General features: G+C 40.0%; 1 protein-coding gene across 2 annotated transcripts in view; it reads left to right on the plus strand.

The window, feature by feature from the left end:
* rrp9 (ribosomal RNA processing 9, U3 small nucleolar RNA binding protein) overlaps nucleotides 1-11,563 on the plus strand; it is a 30,959-nt gene extending 19,396 nt beyond the window's left edge. The window contains exons 11-15 of one of the 2 annotated variants that reach the window (XM_055647828.1): nucleotides 492-554; nucleotides 677-834; nucleotides 3,249-3,328; nucleotides 8,108-8,181; nucleotides 11,384-11,563. In XM_055647828.1, the coding sequence (XP_055503803.1) occupies nucleotides 492-554; nucleotides 677-834; nucleotides 3,249-3,328; nucleotides 8,108-8,181; nucleotides 11,384-11,459 (451 nt within the window). In that variant the 3' untranslated portion in view covers nucleotides 11,460-11,563. The remainder of the gene's footprint in view (nucleotides 1-491; nucleotides 555-676; nucleotides 835-3,248; nucleotides 3,329-8,107; nucleotides 8,182-11,383) is intronic. The other variant, XM_055647830.1, reaches the window with a different exon arrangement.
* Nucleotides 11,564-15,020: the final 3,457 nt, after the last annotated feature.

The following is a 15,020-nucleotide window of genomic DNA, read 5'->3' on the forward strand; positions in this document are numbered from 1 at the left end:
AACATAAACGATGTGCCATACTATCAGACATTCCAGACATCCCTGCCATTGTATACATAGCTGATAAGTTGACATTGGTGTTGCGCTTTTTCTAGTAGCCAGATCGTTTTCCTTTTGGTTTATGTTGCAGGTATCAGACAGTATAAAGGACTACATGCTAACACCAGGGCCCAAGCCTTGTCTAATCTACTCCCAATGTCATGTCTGAATGGAAGCAGCAGAAAACTATATCCTCTCAATGGGAGATGAGAGTAGAATTTTTAGATCAGAGCTGCTGTTTCAGTGCGTCTCAGCTAGATTACTTGCAGTTTTGAAATATAACAAAAAGCTAGCGATGCTCAGCATGATGGGCAGTGTCTGTAGAAAGTGAAACATTCATTCTGTTGTTGGCCGCTTGAATGTCTGCCAATATTTTCTGGTTTTATTTCAGTTTTCCAGCATCACCAGTTTCTTGCTTTTCAACTAATCATCGTTTCTTGTTTGCTCCCCAGGAGTTCCATAGACTGCATTCAGCTGATAAATGAGGAGAATATGGTTTCTGGAGCTGATGATGGGTGCGTTTATGCCTGAAGTATTTCAGTTTTATTTCATTTTTTAAAGTATATTTGATATAAATCTTTTTTTACCTAAATGCAGAGAATTAAACTACAAACCTCTTGACCTTTCTGTCTTCCAGTTCCTTGGCCCTTTGGACAGTTACTAAGAAGAAGCCTCTGGTAACTGTCAAGGCAGCTCATGGTATCCAAGGAGACCCAGGCATAGAGCAGCCAAATTGGATTACTTCTGTGGCAGCACTGCTGAACAGTGATTTGATAGCCTCAGGTGCTTCAAGCTGTGAGATTTACTTTAATGTTCCTTGTGCCTCTTTATTTGCTTCTACTGCAAGCAGTCACATTCTTTTTTGAGATTGCATCGTCCAATTTGCTTCTTTGTGAACAGAGAATTCTCCTTGTTTGTCTTATTCTGAAATGACTTTCAGCCCCAAACCCCAGCTCCTTTTCTGGTATGTGGATGACTATTGGTGCTGTGCTCATGTATACCTCGAACAAATGTTTCTATCCTTACTGTCAATTTCTACTCTACTCACTCATTCATGTGTTCTATTTCCAACTCTTTACCTTCCCTTTACCCACGTTTCTCTCCTGGGGGATAAATTGGTTACCAATATACATTATAAATCCACTTGCTCCCATATTTAGCAATTACCCGTACTCTAGTTCTATCCTACACAGAATTTACAGAAGCCAATTAACCTACAAACCTGCACGTCTTTGAAATGTGGGAGGAAACCCATGTGGTCACAGGGAGAAAGTCCAAACTCCCTACAGACAGCACCCATAGTCAGGATCGAAACCAGGTCTCTGGTGTTGTATGGTAACAACTCTACCACTGTGTGTGTCCCCCCCCCCCCCCCCAGTAAGTATTCTTCTACCTCCAGCAACCTCCCTTTATTGCGGCACTTTACTATGTAATTGCCAAAAAATGTACCACCTCTACCTCTTCCCTTCCCACTGTCCAGGGACCTAAACACTCTTTTTAGATGGAAGCTTCTTCCATTTGTGTTGTTGTGTACTATATTTGGTGTTCACAATGTGATCTTCCCTATGCCAGAGAAGAATGATGTTTGGATGACTCTCTTGCAGAACTTTTCAGTTTGCCAAGAGCGATTCTGACCTTCCAGTTTCATGTTACTTTAATTCTCTGTCCACTCCTGCTATCTTCTCAGCTAATTCTCAGCTTGTTCTTCAGTTTCCTACTTCATTTTAGCAATGCCGTATAAATTCAGGAAACAGCACCATCTCTTCCAAAAAGACACAGTACAACACACTTAACATTTAGTTTGACATTTTAGGTTAAAAACCCACATTCTCTGTTTTACAAAAATGTGGCTGATCTTTACAGTATGCTACATTTTCAGTTTCTCTAATACGGTTTCACTGCTACTTTCTTATCTATTTTGTGTGGGGTTGTTGTGTGGGCAACTTGGGTCTGCGTTCTATCACTGATATGACTTCAGTTCTCTCTACCCCTCTCCCTCTCTACAACTTCAATTGCATATGTCCCACAATGCGGCTCATGTCCTTGTAAACCAGGTTTCCATCCACACTGATTCCTCTTATTCTATTTCTGTCATGGCGCACCAGTTGAAAAAGTTATCGAACCTCGTCCCATGTGTTAGAACGTTTTATCACGTTAACAATGCTATAAATGCAGATTATTGATGCCTGAATGCTGGCTCTGAATTTGGCCTGTCAATTCTGGGCGTCAGCAACCATTGCTGGTTTATATATTATTCTTGTTTCCAGGTTCCTTCCAGTGCTCTTGAACACAATGTAGCTGGGAAATGTTTCTGTGTCAGTATATTTGTGACTACCTACATCTTTTTAAAATTCTGCAGCATCCATTTTCACTGTATAGTGATAATTTGCAGGTTTGGGTCATTTCTATCACATTCCTATAACTTATGACCATATTTCCTCTGAATCAAGTTTTGAATGCATCCCAGAGCAGCCAGCAACTGTAAAACTGAAAAGGGGTCCTTTTAATTCTTAATTCTTCCTATGAATCCCATTTGTGTTACCCTGCTTTCTTCTATCAAACGCTAAATTCTGTGTGATGCCATCATTTAATGTACTTTTAAAGTGCATTAGGCCCCATTCTTAGTCACGTGTGTGACCAAAAATATGATAAATTGTGGAATGCATCTCTTCTAATTCTGAAAGCATTATGGGCATATTATTTTGTACTGTATATACGATTCATATTTTTTTTGACGTTTATCAAGTGAAATTTATGTTATGCTGACAATGTTTATTTAGTGTCAGTCGTCAAATATAACTAGGCACGTGTGTAACCTCACACGGAAGCATTTTTTTCATAACTCAGTTTTATTTTGCAAACTCTTTTAAATTTAAATTAAAAACTGGGCTTTAAAAAGCTAGATTGTTCATATCTTCAGCAGACATACATTATAGTTCTGTGGGTAGGAAAATAGTAGTGAATAAGATTAATCTCTTACAATAATTTTTTAATGTATTACTTTATGTGATGCCATCTGGTCACGTGTGTGACATTTTGGTTCTCTTTCCAAAGAATGGCCAATTAAAGTGTACAGAATATTAGCTGACAGCAAATTACACCATTACATTTCAATTAAGAATGTGACATCATCTGAATTCTTTATCTGCAGTAATTGGCTAAACTGCTAAATTGCCCTGATATTATCTGGTTTATTTGTATGATTGCAGGTTCGCAAAATTCCAAGATCAGACTCTGGAAGTGTGGAGAGGGCTTTAAGCGACTGGATCCGCTTTTTGACATCCCTGTGGTAAAGGCGTTTTTTAAGTAGTTTCTGTATCTGTTAGATTACTTTTCTGAATGCTGGGATGGATTACATGGCCTTCTTTGAATGCCTGACTCAATGGTTGAAATCTGGGTATCTATTAGCCAAAATTACCTTCCCCAGATTCTACCCCACCTCTATTGGGGTTATCAATGGCAAGTTGTTTGTGCATGCTGGATGGTAGCAGATCCTGCTATGTTTATGCATACAACATGGTAAATCCAGAGTTGATAAAAATTGAAGCTGAGCAATATTTATTTGAATGGACACAACATTTACAATAAGATAGGTAAGTTGACAGCGCAGGAAGCAGTGTATGAGAGTGATCTAATAGCTATTGTGGCGATGTGGCTGCTGGGTGATCATTATTCTAGGTTATACAAAGCTCCAAAACGACAGGGCACAGGAGAAAAGAGGTGGGATAGGATTGTTAATCAAAGGTATCAGAACAGTGGTGAATCATAATATAGGAGACACAGAGAGCAATGTTGAAGTGGTTTCTGTTGATATCATGAATAACAGGCAAAATACATGGATCTATAAAATGTGCCCCTCCAGTAGATGGAGCAAAATATCGAGCATATTTGAAAGGAACTTAAATTATCCAGGGAGTTTTTAGTCTATATATTGATTGGACATAGTGAACTGACAAGGCTATTGTGGAAGAAGAATTTGTGGAGTGCATCAGGGATTAATTCTTAGAAACGTAGAAAATAGGTGCAGGAGGAGGCCATTCGGCCCTTCGAGTCAGCACCGTCATTCATTGTGATCATGGCTGATCGTCCCCAATCAATAACCCGTGCCTGCCTTCTCCCCATACCCTTGGTACGCTATGGAACCCAGGGCCTCTGAGAGGAATTTTATCAGTGGGTACATTTCTTTCGGGCCCCCTTTCCGTCTCCATTAGTCATCCTGTTTTTATCCACTACGGTTTTATGCCATGAATTGTAGCCAGTAAGGCCATAAAGTGTAAATGAGAGAGGGGTGGAATGAAGCGCTCTGTTGATTTTCTACATTTGAGTCCTTATGCTCCTATACTCTCCCCATGATAAATATAAATAAAATAAAAGGATCAGAGAGAATAAAGCACATTTGTTTTGAACATTTTTGTTTATGCTACAATACAGTTAAGGAGAAAAAATTCACATTGAAACATCCTTTTATATTTCAATGCAGATCAGATCATCAGAAGACATAATTATTAGTAAAAAGTAAAAAAGGTAGATAGGCTCAGTATTTACTTTAAATAAAAAGCTTTTCTGGCCTTTTTTGGTGAAGATTTTTGAAACGCAGCATGAAACTGTATTGTTCTGCCAATATTTGATTGAATACTTAGCCTGGCCAAATCCACAAGACATTCCCGAGACATTCTAGACCTTAAATAATTCTTCGTCAGCTTGAGTTTGCTAAATGACCTCTCCGCAGAAGCTACTGTTGCTGGAATTGTTAATCATATTGTTAAGCTAACACAAACATTTAGAAACGGGTCACCAAGTCTGTACTCTGTTGATCTGATGGCTTTAAGTGTGCATTTACAAAATTCACCCTCCCACTAACACACACACTCACTCATGTGAATGCTAGTCTTCACAAAATATATGCAAACATTTCCTGAGATTTCAGGAAATTTCCTGCCCCCCTCCTTTGGCTCCCGGGCCGCCTTTTGGACTCTGGGCCTGGGTACGATGCACCCCCTGAACCACCCTCACATGAGCCCTGATTGAACCTACTCAAGAATAGGCTGTTTTAGATTTGGTCGCGAGTAATGAGAAATGATTAATAAGAGTTAAATAAAACTCCGAGGAGTTAGTGACCACATTATAATGGAATTCCAAATATGGTTCGGTAATGAACACCACAGGGCCAAAACCATGTCTTCAGCCTAAATGGAGGCAATTGTGAGGGTATGATGGATGAGTTGTCTAAAGTGGACGGGAAAATAAGCTAAGAGACAGGTCAGGAGACGAACAGCGGAAGATATTCAAATAGCTATGACACTCAGCAGGAGTTTATCTAAGTTAGAAAGAGGGATTCCATGAGAAAGAGGCACAGTCTGTGGTTAAGAAAGGAAGTCAAGGATGTTAAATTGAAGGGTAAGGCAATCAAAGTGACAAGGGCTGATAATAGGCCCAAGGATTGAGATGTTTTAAGGATCCAGAAGCAAAAAATCTAAAAAACTAGAATGGAAAATATTGATTTTGAGACAGAAATTGCGTGTAATATCAAAACGGTAACGGTTTCTATAGATATAAATAGGAGGATGACAACTAAAATACCTGTGGGAACACTAGAGAACGAAGCTGGTGAATTAATAGCTGGAAGCGGACATGGAAAATGTATTAAATCTGTATTTTCATCAGTCTACACCATAAAGGACACTGCAAATACCCCAATGATAACAGGAGGGCTCATTTCAAATAACCAAGGAACTTGGAAAAATCCCAATCACAAGGGATAAAGTATTAGAGAAATTCACTGGGTTAAAGGTGGACAATTCACTGGGATCCAATAGCCTGCACTCGTGGTTTTTAAAGGAAATGGTTGCAGAGACAGTGAGCCCATTGTTTGAAATTTTCAATTTTTTATTTCCAGGAGCATATCATAATGTGACTCCTTTGTTTGAATAGGAGGACAAGGCAGGGAACTGTAGGCTAGTTTAACGGCTAGTGTCAGCAAAGAGACCAGAGTAAATAATCTAAGAGGAAATAACTTTTCACTTAAAAGCTGAATTTAATCTGAGTCAATCATTGATTTTATGTAAGGTCGATCATGTTTTACAAATTGTAAAGATTGAGGAATTATGAGTTATATAGAACTGACTGTTGAATACACTCATTGATCAACCAAGATCTTATTGAATTTTTGGACAAGTTTTAGGGCTTCCTGGAGATGATGTGACACCAAAGTATTTTTTTAGTTTCCTCTGATAAGGAAAGAAAGAGGAATATTTTTTTGAGAAGCACCACAACTTTCTTAAATTTACTTTTAATACACCCAGCAGGTACTGCTCCCCCTTCTGAGACTGCATTTTCATGACCTGTTTCACTTGCACTATTTCAGTATGAATGAGTCCCGTTAGAAGAAGGTGCTAATTGCCTTCTCAGTGCCTATTCCCCAGTGGTGTACTGCTCAGGCATACAGCTCAAGTTATTGCTGGAGAATCCCTGCTGTCAACTGACCTTAAAACATCAACATGAGTTGAGATGGATAATTAGTTGAGAAGCTGCTGTCCAAGTTTGCAGTCTCGTTACCTTCTTAGCCTTTGATTCGCTGAAGTTACGATCAGCTGTTTTCCTCTGGTCAGAGTTGCGGACTGCTCTTGCATTTAACTTCTCTTTCAATAGGATGTGGCGTCACTGAAAGCAGATTGCCTCCTCTGCACTAGAAAGACCATTGTAATGTGGTGCGGATATGAATCCATTGCCACCTGTTGACTGAAATATCTAGATCAGTGGTTCCCAACGTGGGGCGTACGCCCCACAGGGGGGCAATTTGATTTTTAAGGGGGGCAATTGAGCGCGACTGAGGAGGTCTGGGTCCAAATTTTCGATTTTTATTTTTTAGGATTTTCCATCAGGTAAACATATGTAGTTTATGTTTCAGATGTTATTTTGAGTAAATAATTTTTTGGGGGTAAAAAAGATCTTTATTGTGTAGTTATTACAACCAAGGTATTGGTGTTTTAAGCTTCTTCAGCTGAAACGGAGTTCACTTTTTAAATGATAAGAATTATATATCACCACATGGGGGGGGGGGGGGCATCAGGATTTTAGAGGTGATTAGGTGGGGCATGGCCAAAAAAAGGTTGGGAACCACTGATCTAGATGATCTCTAGGTGAAGGATCTGGACACAAAACATTGAATGTCCATTTCCCTTCAGAGAAGCTGGCCTGCTGAGTTCCTCCAGCTGCTCACTTATTTCTCCAAATTTCAGTATCTGCAGTTTCTTGTGCCTGAACTGAAATCTCTGGTTTACTGTTTAAGCAATGAATGTTTTCTAGTGGATGTTTTTATTAGTGCACGAGGGAAAGAAACATGAGACAGTGCTCTGGGCAAAATACTGGAGGGACAAGGCAACCTATCTGCAGTAAGGGCAGAGCTGAAGTCCAAAGAGCAGGAATTAATGTCTCCTTAATCCACTGGCACATTTCAGGAATGTGTGTTTAAAGATTCATTGTTATTTTCCCTTCCAGTATACCTTTGTCTTCCTAGAGAGAGACAGACACTAGCCGTGATCCCCAAGGCAAAAATATAACTTGGCAACAGATAAACAGTCGGTAAACCATCAGGCCAGTGGGATCCACGCCAGACAGCTCATCCCACTCGGGGTGGAATATCCGGGCTATGCAAAATTGGGAGGTGACAAAGAGATTGAATGCATTTTAGCTGTCTGGAGTCGCTTTGGTTGAACATTATATTGTGCATTCTTGTGAATTTCTTTTGTGTGAGGAAAATGTTGAAAATGATTTATTGGATGTCGGGTTGTGCTTTTTGCATTGCCATTTCTATCTCAATGGTCTGCATTGCGTGGGGAATAGAGCTTTTGATGAGATTTCTACGTTCCTATGTTTGTCTTTTTGGTCCACACCACAAGACTTACTTCAGCCCTGGCTCAGGGTGGCTAACATCAAACTCATGCAGCTAGTTTATAACCTGGGATGTGAACGTAACAGGTTTTGGGGGAAATTGAGACTTGCAAGCTAGATTAAGAATTATTTACAAAGTTGAAACTAATCCTGTTTTCCCTCTTTGCTTCTTTCATAGGTTGGATTTGTGAACTGTTTAAAATTTTCAAATTCTGGTGATTTTTTAGTGGCTGGTGTGGGACAGGAGCACAGGTAATGAGCGAAAGCAATCTCTTGTAACTCATTCTCAGGTCATCCACTAATGAGATCATTGCTTCTCCAGACAAGTTGCATAGAAGGTTAAAAATATTGCGGTATGTATCATTTCCCTCGCTGACAGTCATACAGCATGGAAACGGGCCCCTTGGAGCTAATTGCCCATGTTGACCAAGATGCCTCATCTACACTAGTCCTGCCTGCCTGTGTTGGGCCCCATATCCTTCTTTCCTTTCATGTACCGTCCAAATGTTGTTATAGTACCTGCTTCAAACACCTCCTCTGGCAGCTCATTCCATTTGCCCACCACACTCTGTGTGGAAAATGTTACCCTCAAGTTCTTATTAAATCTTTCACCTTAAACCTGTGTCCTCAGGTTCTTAATTCCTCTACTCTGAGCATAAGACTCTGTGCAATTACCCATATATATTTCCCTCGTAGACACAAAATGCTGGAGTGACTCAGTGGGACAAGCAGCATCTCTGGAGAGAAGGAATGTGTGACGTTTCGGGTTGAGACACTTCTTCAGACTTTTCGAGTCTGACTTTTTTCTCAGACATTTCAGGTTGAGACCCTTCTTCAGACAGAAGAAGGGTCTCGACCCGAAGCGTCAAGAGTCTAGTGTTTTATTGTCATATGTCCCAGATAGAACAATGAATTTCTTACTTGCTGTAGCACAACAGAGTATGTAAACATAGTACACTGTAAACAATATAATAAACAAGAGAAAAAAAAGTTAAATGTGTATATATACATTTACACACACACACACATATACATACACATTTGCACATACGTAAACACAAAAAAAAAAACAATAGCAGTGCAATAAGTATAATAATAGTCTATTGTAGTTCAGAGCTTATGTAAGGTTGTAGTATTTAATAACATGATAGCTGCAGGGAAGAAGCTGATCCTGAACCTGGACGTTAGAGTTTTCAGGCTCCTGTACCTTCTTTCCGATTGTAGGGGTGAAATGAGTGTGTGGCTAGGATGGTGTGAGTCTTTGATGATGCTGGCTGCCTTTTTGAGGCAGCGACTCCGATAAATCCTTTCCTTCTCTCCAGAGATGCTGCTTGTCCCACTGAGTTACTCCAGCATTTTGTGTCTACCTTTGACTTAAACCAGCAACCTGCAGTTCTTTCCTATCTATATATAAAAAATCACCTCACAGCCTCTGACACACCAAGGGATAAAGTCCTACCCAACTATCCCATATAGTCAAGACCATCAAGTCCTGGCAACATCATCGTAAATCGTCTCTGCGTACTTTTCAGCTTAACAAGATTCTTCCAATAGCAATGTGACCAAAACTGAAGACAATACTCAAATTGTTTCTTGATCACCCTATTTACCTATGACACCACTTTCAAGGGACAATGTACATATATTCCTAGGTCCCTCTGCTCCACGACACTCCTCAGGGTCCTGCCATTCACTGAGAACATCCTGCCCTAGTTTGATTTCCCAAAATGCAACACTTTGCACTTATCTGCATTAAACTCCATTAACCATTCCTCAGCCCAATTGATCAAGATCTTGCTGTCATTTTTGATGAATATCTTCCTGCTCTATTACGTTAAGAGTAATCTGCAAATCTACTAATCTTGCCTTGTATATTCTCATCTAAATCATTGATAATGAGCACCAACAGCAATGGGCTCAGCCCTGATTCCCTGGGGCACTAGTCACAGGTCCACAGTCTGAAAAACAACTTCCTGCCATCACCCTCTTACTTTCCATGAAGCCAATGCTCTAACCGACCAGCTAGTTCTCCCGATAGATCCGGGTTGGTGTGTTTTGGATATTGTCTAGTAAGGTAGATAATATAGTGCTTTAGGAGAACAGTGTATTGTGCAGTGCATTGTTCTCTTGTATTGTGGGCTGGTTTCAGAACACAGAATGCTTTATTGAACCACTTTTCGGTTATTCAGAGGTCTGGTGTTGATTTGTTCCAGATCATTATCCATTAAAATATTTCCAAATGTACAAACTTTTAAATGATATCGAGGCTTGTCACTCAAAGTAGACTGGATGTTGAGAGGTCAGCGGGCCCTTCTCTCCCTCATGTTTTTCATTTCCACAAGGTAAAAGTAGGAGTAAGCCATTCAGCCTGAATTGCACTGAGATCATGGCTGATACATGACTGGTCCTTTTTCCTTACCTGTTATACCATTATCTGTATGCCAGCAAAAGCTGTTGTATGAAAGGGCTAAAATTGGGTAACATTCATACAAAAGTGCCAGTCAGCCAGAGAGTGATACCGTTCATATAACTTTGAACTCATCCAGTAGTATAGGATAGCTCAGTAGAGTTTAAGCCACGTGTTATCCACATAAGCTGCTTGCAATACTTGATTGAACAAAAAGAGTAATTATCGATGCTGTGGCAGCTGATTCTGTTACTCGCCCTGTAGGATGTTGCAGTCACCGCTGGTAATATTTTCTGAAGCTGATATAATTGCTTTGTTTCCGAGCAGGAGAGGATTTACTGTAAAACTTTCATTACTGCATGTTGCTGGTTTGGATCTTTGATCTTTTCTAAATATTTATTTTGGTAATTTTATCTGCGTTGGAAAATTACTTACAGCTGCCATTACCAGGATGTGTCAAAGACCTTTGGATGTGTTAGTAAATGCAGGTTGTGATTGGAATGGATACTGCAAATGGTGGATTTATTTGGATTTTCTGCTGTCTTGGTTGTTTGAGGATTTCTACTTCTGTACTGCTTGGGCTCAATACTCCACAATGCAAGTATCTCCAATTAAGCATTTCTCTTTTCAAATGCACTTGTTGTGACCTACAAAGACGTAGAAGTCGGTTTGATGTTTAGTTCACCCTATCTTGGATGAATTGGTTGTGGCACTTTAGCTCCTAGGCTATTGGTTGGCTATGCTTCCTTTTTGGTGACCTGAGAAACATTGTGCCAGTGTGGCAGATGGGGATAAGATCAGTTTTCCCAGGCCAGAGGTTTGGTTGGTAGATGTGCTTGTAGAGTGAATCACTTGTGTTATCAGATTTGGCATTGACTGGAATGCAGACCTTCTTGCAGTGGAGTTGTTTGTTTAAATGCAGACTTCAAATGCATGTCACAAACTATCCTTTGCAGTCTATACTGCTCTATTAGAATTCCTGACTACTGATTCAACATGTTTAAAAACTCTGCAATAAATGTAATAAAATTTGTGCTATCTTCGCAGATTAGGTCGGTGGTGGAGACTAAAAGAGGCCAAGAATGGAATATGTATAATACCCCTGAAAAAAAACATAACCTAAACAACAATTGTGAAGTAGCAAAAAGTTGTGATATAATTAAATAATGTTTGAGATTTCTGACATTTGAGTGCCTATTTTATAAATAAAATTATGGTGTATTCACAGTGTTGGGTGTATGTTTGTCATGTATGCAATGCTACTTTTGTGAGACAATTGGATGATGGTGTCTGTTTCAACAGTCTATCTCTGAAGTGTAGGTCCTCTACTTCCATGACCCCACTACTGGTGTAGAGGATTCTCATCCCAAAACTGCTGCGTGTTACCCTACCTCCAACACAACGTTCAGGTGTCAGGTAGTCTGCCCATTGTTATGGGAACAGATGTTAACACTCTAGCTGACATCACAGAAGCTGGGCTCAATGTATTTTAATCAGTTTGATTATTTTAATCAGTTTGACATTTGTTCCAGTCGTCAATGACTCTCCCTATGTGTGGACAGCTTTGCCCGACCCATGCATTGCCCGACCCATGCAGGAATTGATTTTCATATCTGACATTAAGCTGAAGGATGCAAAGCCTAAGGATGGCGTCTTCTTTTTTTTTTTTACTCGGGATGACTGCAGTATTTAACATTGACTGAGGAAACCAGTCTCCAGGCAGTGTTAGAAATTAACTGTTGATTTATAAAGTCATAGAATCTGATTGCTAGCCATCTGAACGCCATCATGACCAATAGCACGGCTCTGAATGACCTGTTGGTTTCCCAGGGCAAGCTGCACAGGTGAACAGCCATTGTATCGTCTCCACACCACTCCCTACCCTCAATAGGTCCTGCTAAACTAGACTTCAGTTTCAACACTGCCTTGGACCAACATGTTTTTTGAAAACTTACCAAGTTGTCATTCATTAACTAAGCATGATAATTATGGATCTGCAGCAGCCATTACTGAGTTGCCAAGCCCCAGGAGTCAGCAACCCAACCTACATGTTGATACACACATACAAACAGGGTCCCACATGCAAGGTATGTAATCTGATGCAGGTACCAAGCACAGGTAGTAAATGGCATGCAAACTTCAGTTTAGTATATTGTCACATGTACCGAGGTACAGTGAAAAGCTTTTTGTTGCGTGCTAATCATTAAAGTTTTTTACACAAAGCATGGTAAGTGCCTCGAACGTGATGCGAGGTGTAGGCACATACATTAGTGGTGTTTAAGATACTTTTATATAGGCACTTGGATATACAGTACAGTGAATGGAGGGATAATGATCGTGTGCAGGCAGAAGAGATTAGTTTATTTTGGCACAAATAGTGTGGGCAGAAGAGCCCATTCCTGTACTGTTCTATAACCCAAATCATCTCTGATTTTCACCCAATGAGGATCCCTGTCTTGCTGAGTATCTCCAGCAATTCCTGATATTTGTGTACCTGCCTATTAATGTCCAGATCTGTGTTCTTCGGGGCTGACTTCCTAAAGTTGTTCTGTGACTTGCTACACTGCATCCTGCACCTTGGATTTTCCAGTCATTCCAAGTGCCCAATTAATGTTCAACTAAACTGCAGCAAAATGTTTGGACCCCCTCCCTGATCAATGTGGTGTCAGATCGGGACACCACAGAGTTAAATCAAAGGGAATTGGCAGCTTCCCACATGCAATTATTGGCTATTTCCAAGGAAACACTCCGACACTTGGATTTCATCAAAATGCTAAGGCATGTTTCCAATGACTAAACAAATCCTGCACATATACCATTGAAAGTATCCTACCTGATGCACCATAGCTCGGTAGTGCAACTGTTTTGCCCAAGACCACTTGAAATTGCAGAAAATTATGAATGCATCACGCACACACGCTTTCCTCTGTCAACTCCATACTTCTTACGTATGGTGTGCACACCTAAGGTTGTAGGACAACTTGTTCTATTTGATCTTATTTGATTGTGCACACCGGGTTGATTGCATTTGTCGAAACAGGGCGGACCACGTGAAGGTTGCAATCTCCCACCCCGACTCCATACTTAATGCTACTAACAAAAATCAAGAACCATTCACACCCAGTCATTCTATCTGCTCTCCTGTTGGGCAGAAGATACAAAAGCTTGAAGCACGTACCACCAGAGGTATCTTGTCATATTTATAACATTTATTTATGTGCACTTTCTCCGTAGCTGTAACAATATATTCTGCATTGTTTCTTTTCTCGTTTGCCCCTCCTAATAAACTTATGGTTTGCCTGGTTAGTGGACAAAACAAAGTTGTCCACGTATCTCAGCCAATAATAAACCAATACCAATACTTTGTCCAATAACTTTATGTGGGTTGGGTGTAATTTCTAATTGAGTACTCCCAGCATTGGCCAAGAAAGTGAAATACCTCCAGGCAATTTGGTAACCACTTAAAGGGATCAGCTGCCATTATGAGAAATTTAGAAGCCAAAGGACATCTGTGGAAAAGAACATGTCTGAAAGGAATCTTGAAAAGAGGAGTAGCCTTTTACTCAAGTGGGAATAAAGGGAGAACCGGGGTTGCAAATTACCCACTACATCATCTTTCTTGATCCAAGGTGAGATAACCCATGCTTTCAAAATTGAACTCCATTTTCTGACCCACAAAATCTGTCAAGGTTCATTGACAACTCGTCTTTCAACATGCAGCCCCTCCTAACTGCATTATTGGCAAACTTAGAAGTAGAACTCTTTATTTGTTCATTGAGATTGCAGATAAATATGCTGTACTGGGCTTTAGGCAGTATCAATCTGTCGCATCTTGTCGATCCAATCACATTCCCCACATCTTTCTCCTGCCATTCAATCAATTACTGTTGCAAGCTTATCTCTGAGTGCCCATGGGCTCCTCTTTGTGAATAATCTCTTCTAATAATATTTTCAAATGTCCAATTCTAAGTCTTGTTACTAATTCCTCAAAAATTAGATCATAGATAATAGCAGGAGTAGGCTATTCGGCCCTTCGTGCCAGCATTGCCGTTCCATGTGATCATGGCTGATCATCCACAATCAGTACCCCATTCCTGCCTTATCCCCATATCCCTTGATTCAGGTAGCCCTAATTTAACTGATTGTATTTTGTGTATGCACATATAAAAACAAATGAGGCTCCAAGAGGTCCACAGTCTAGTTTTTATTCAGTTTTGTAAAGTTTGAAATATCTACAAAATATGAATTCATTAAAAAAAATCACACTACATTCTCCAATATAACATTCAGCGCTGAATGAGTACAGGTTCAAATAAACTTTATGCCTTGTTGAAATCTTTGTCAGAAATGTTCCACTGAGTCTGGAGCATGATGCATTAGCAGTCTTTCTGAACTATTCTGGACTCACTAGGATCTCACTGCCTCCTTTTGTAAACACATGGTCCAATGATATATTAGGTAATCCTAATGTTCTGATTTGCTTGGCATCCCTTTCTCATTTACCAGGAGTCAGTATTTCTGTCGAGCTTTGACTTAACTCATTTTACTTTTTACCTCCTTAACTACCTTAATGCTCGTAATGTCATATAATTTCTCAGTGAATTGAATGTTCCAGATTTACCAGATCATCCTGGGATTTCTGACATTCCTGGCCTTCCCATATATCCACGCCTTGCTTCACAAA

Source organism: Leucoraja erinacea, chromosome 16 (assembly GCF_028641065.1).
Source record: "Leucoraja erinacea ecotype New England chromosome 16, Leri_hhj_1, whole genome shotgun sequence".
Taxonomy (NCBI): Eukaryota; Metazoa; Chordata; class Chondrichthyes; order Rajiformes; family Rajidae; genus Leucoraja; species Leucoraja erinaceus.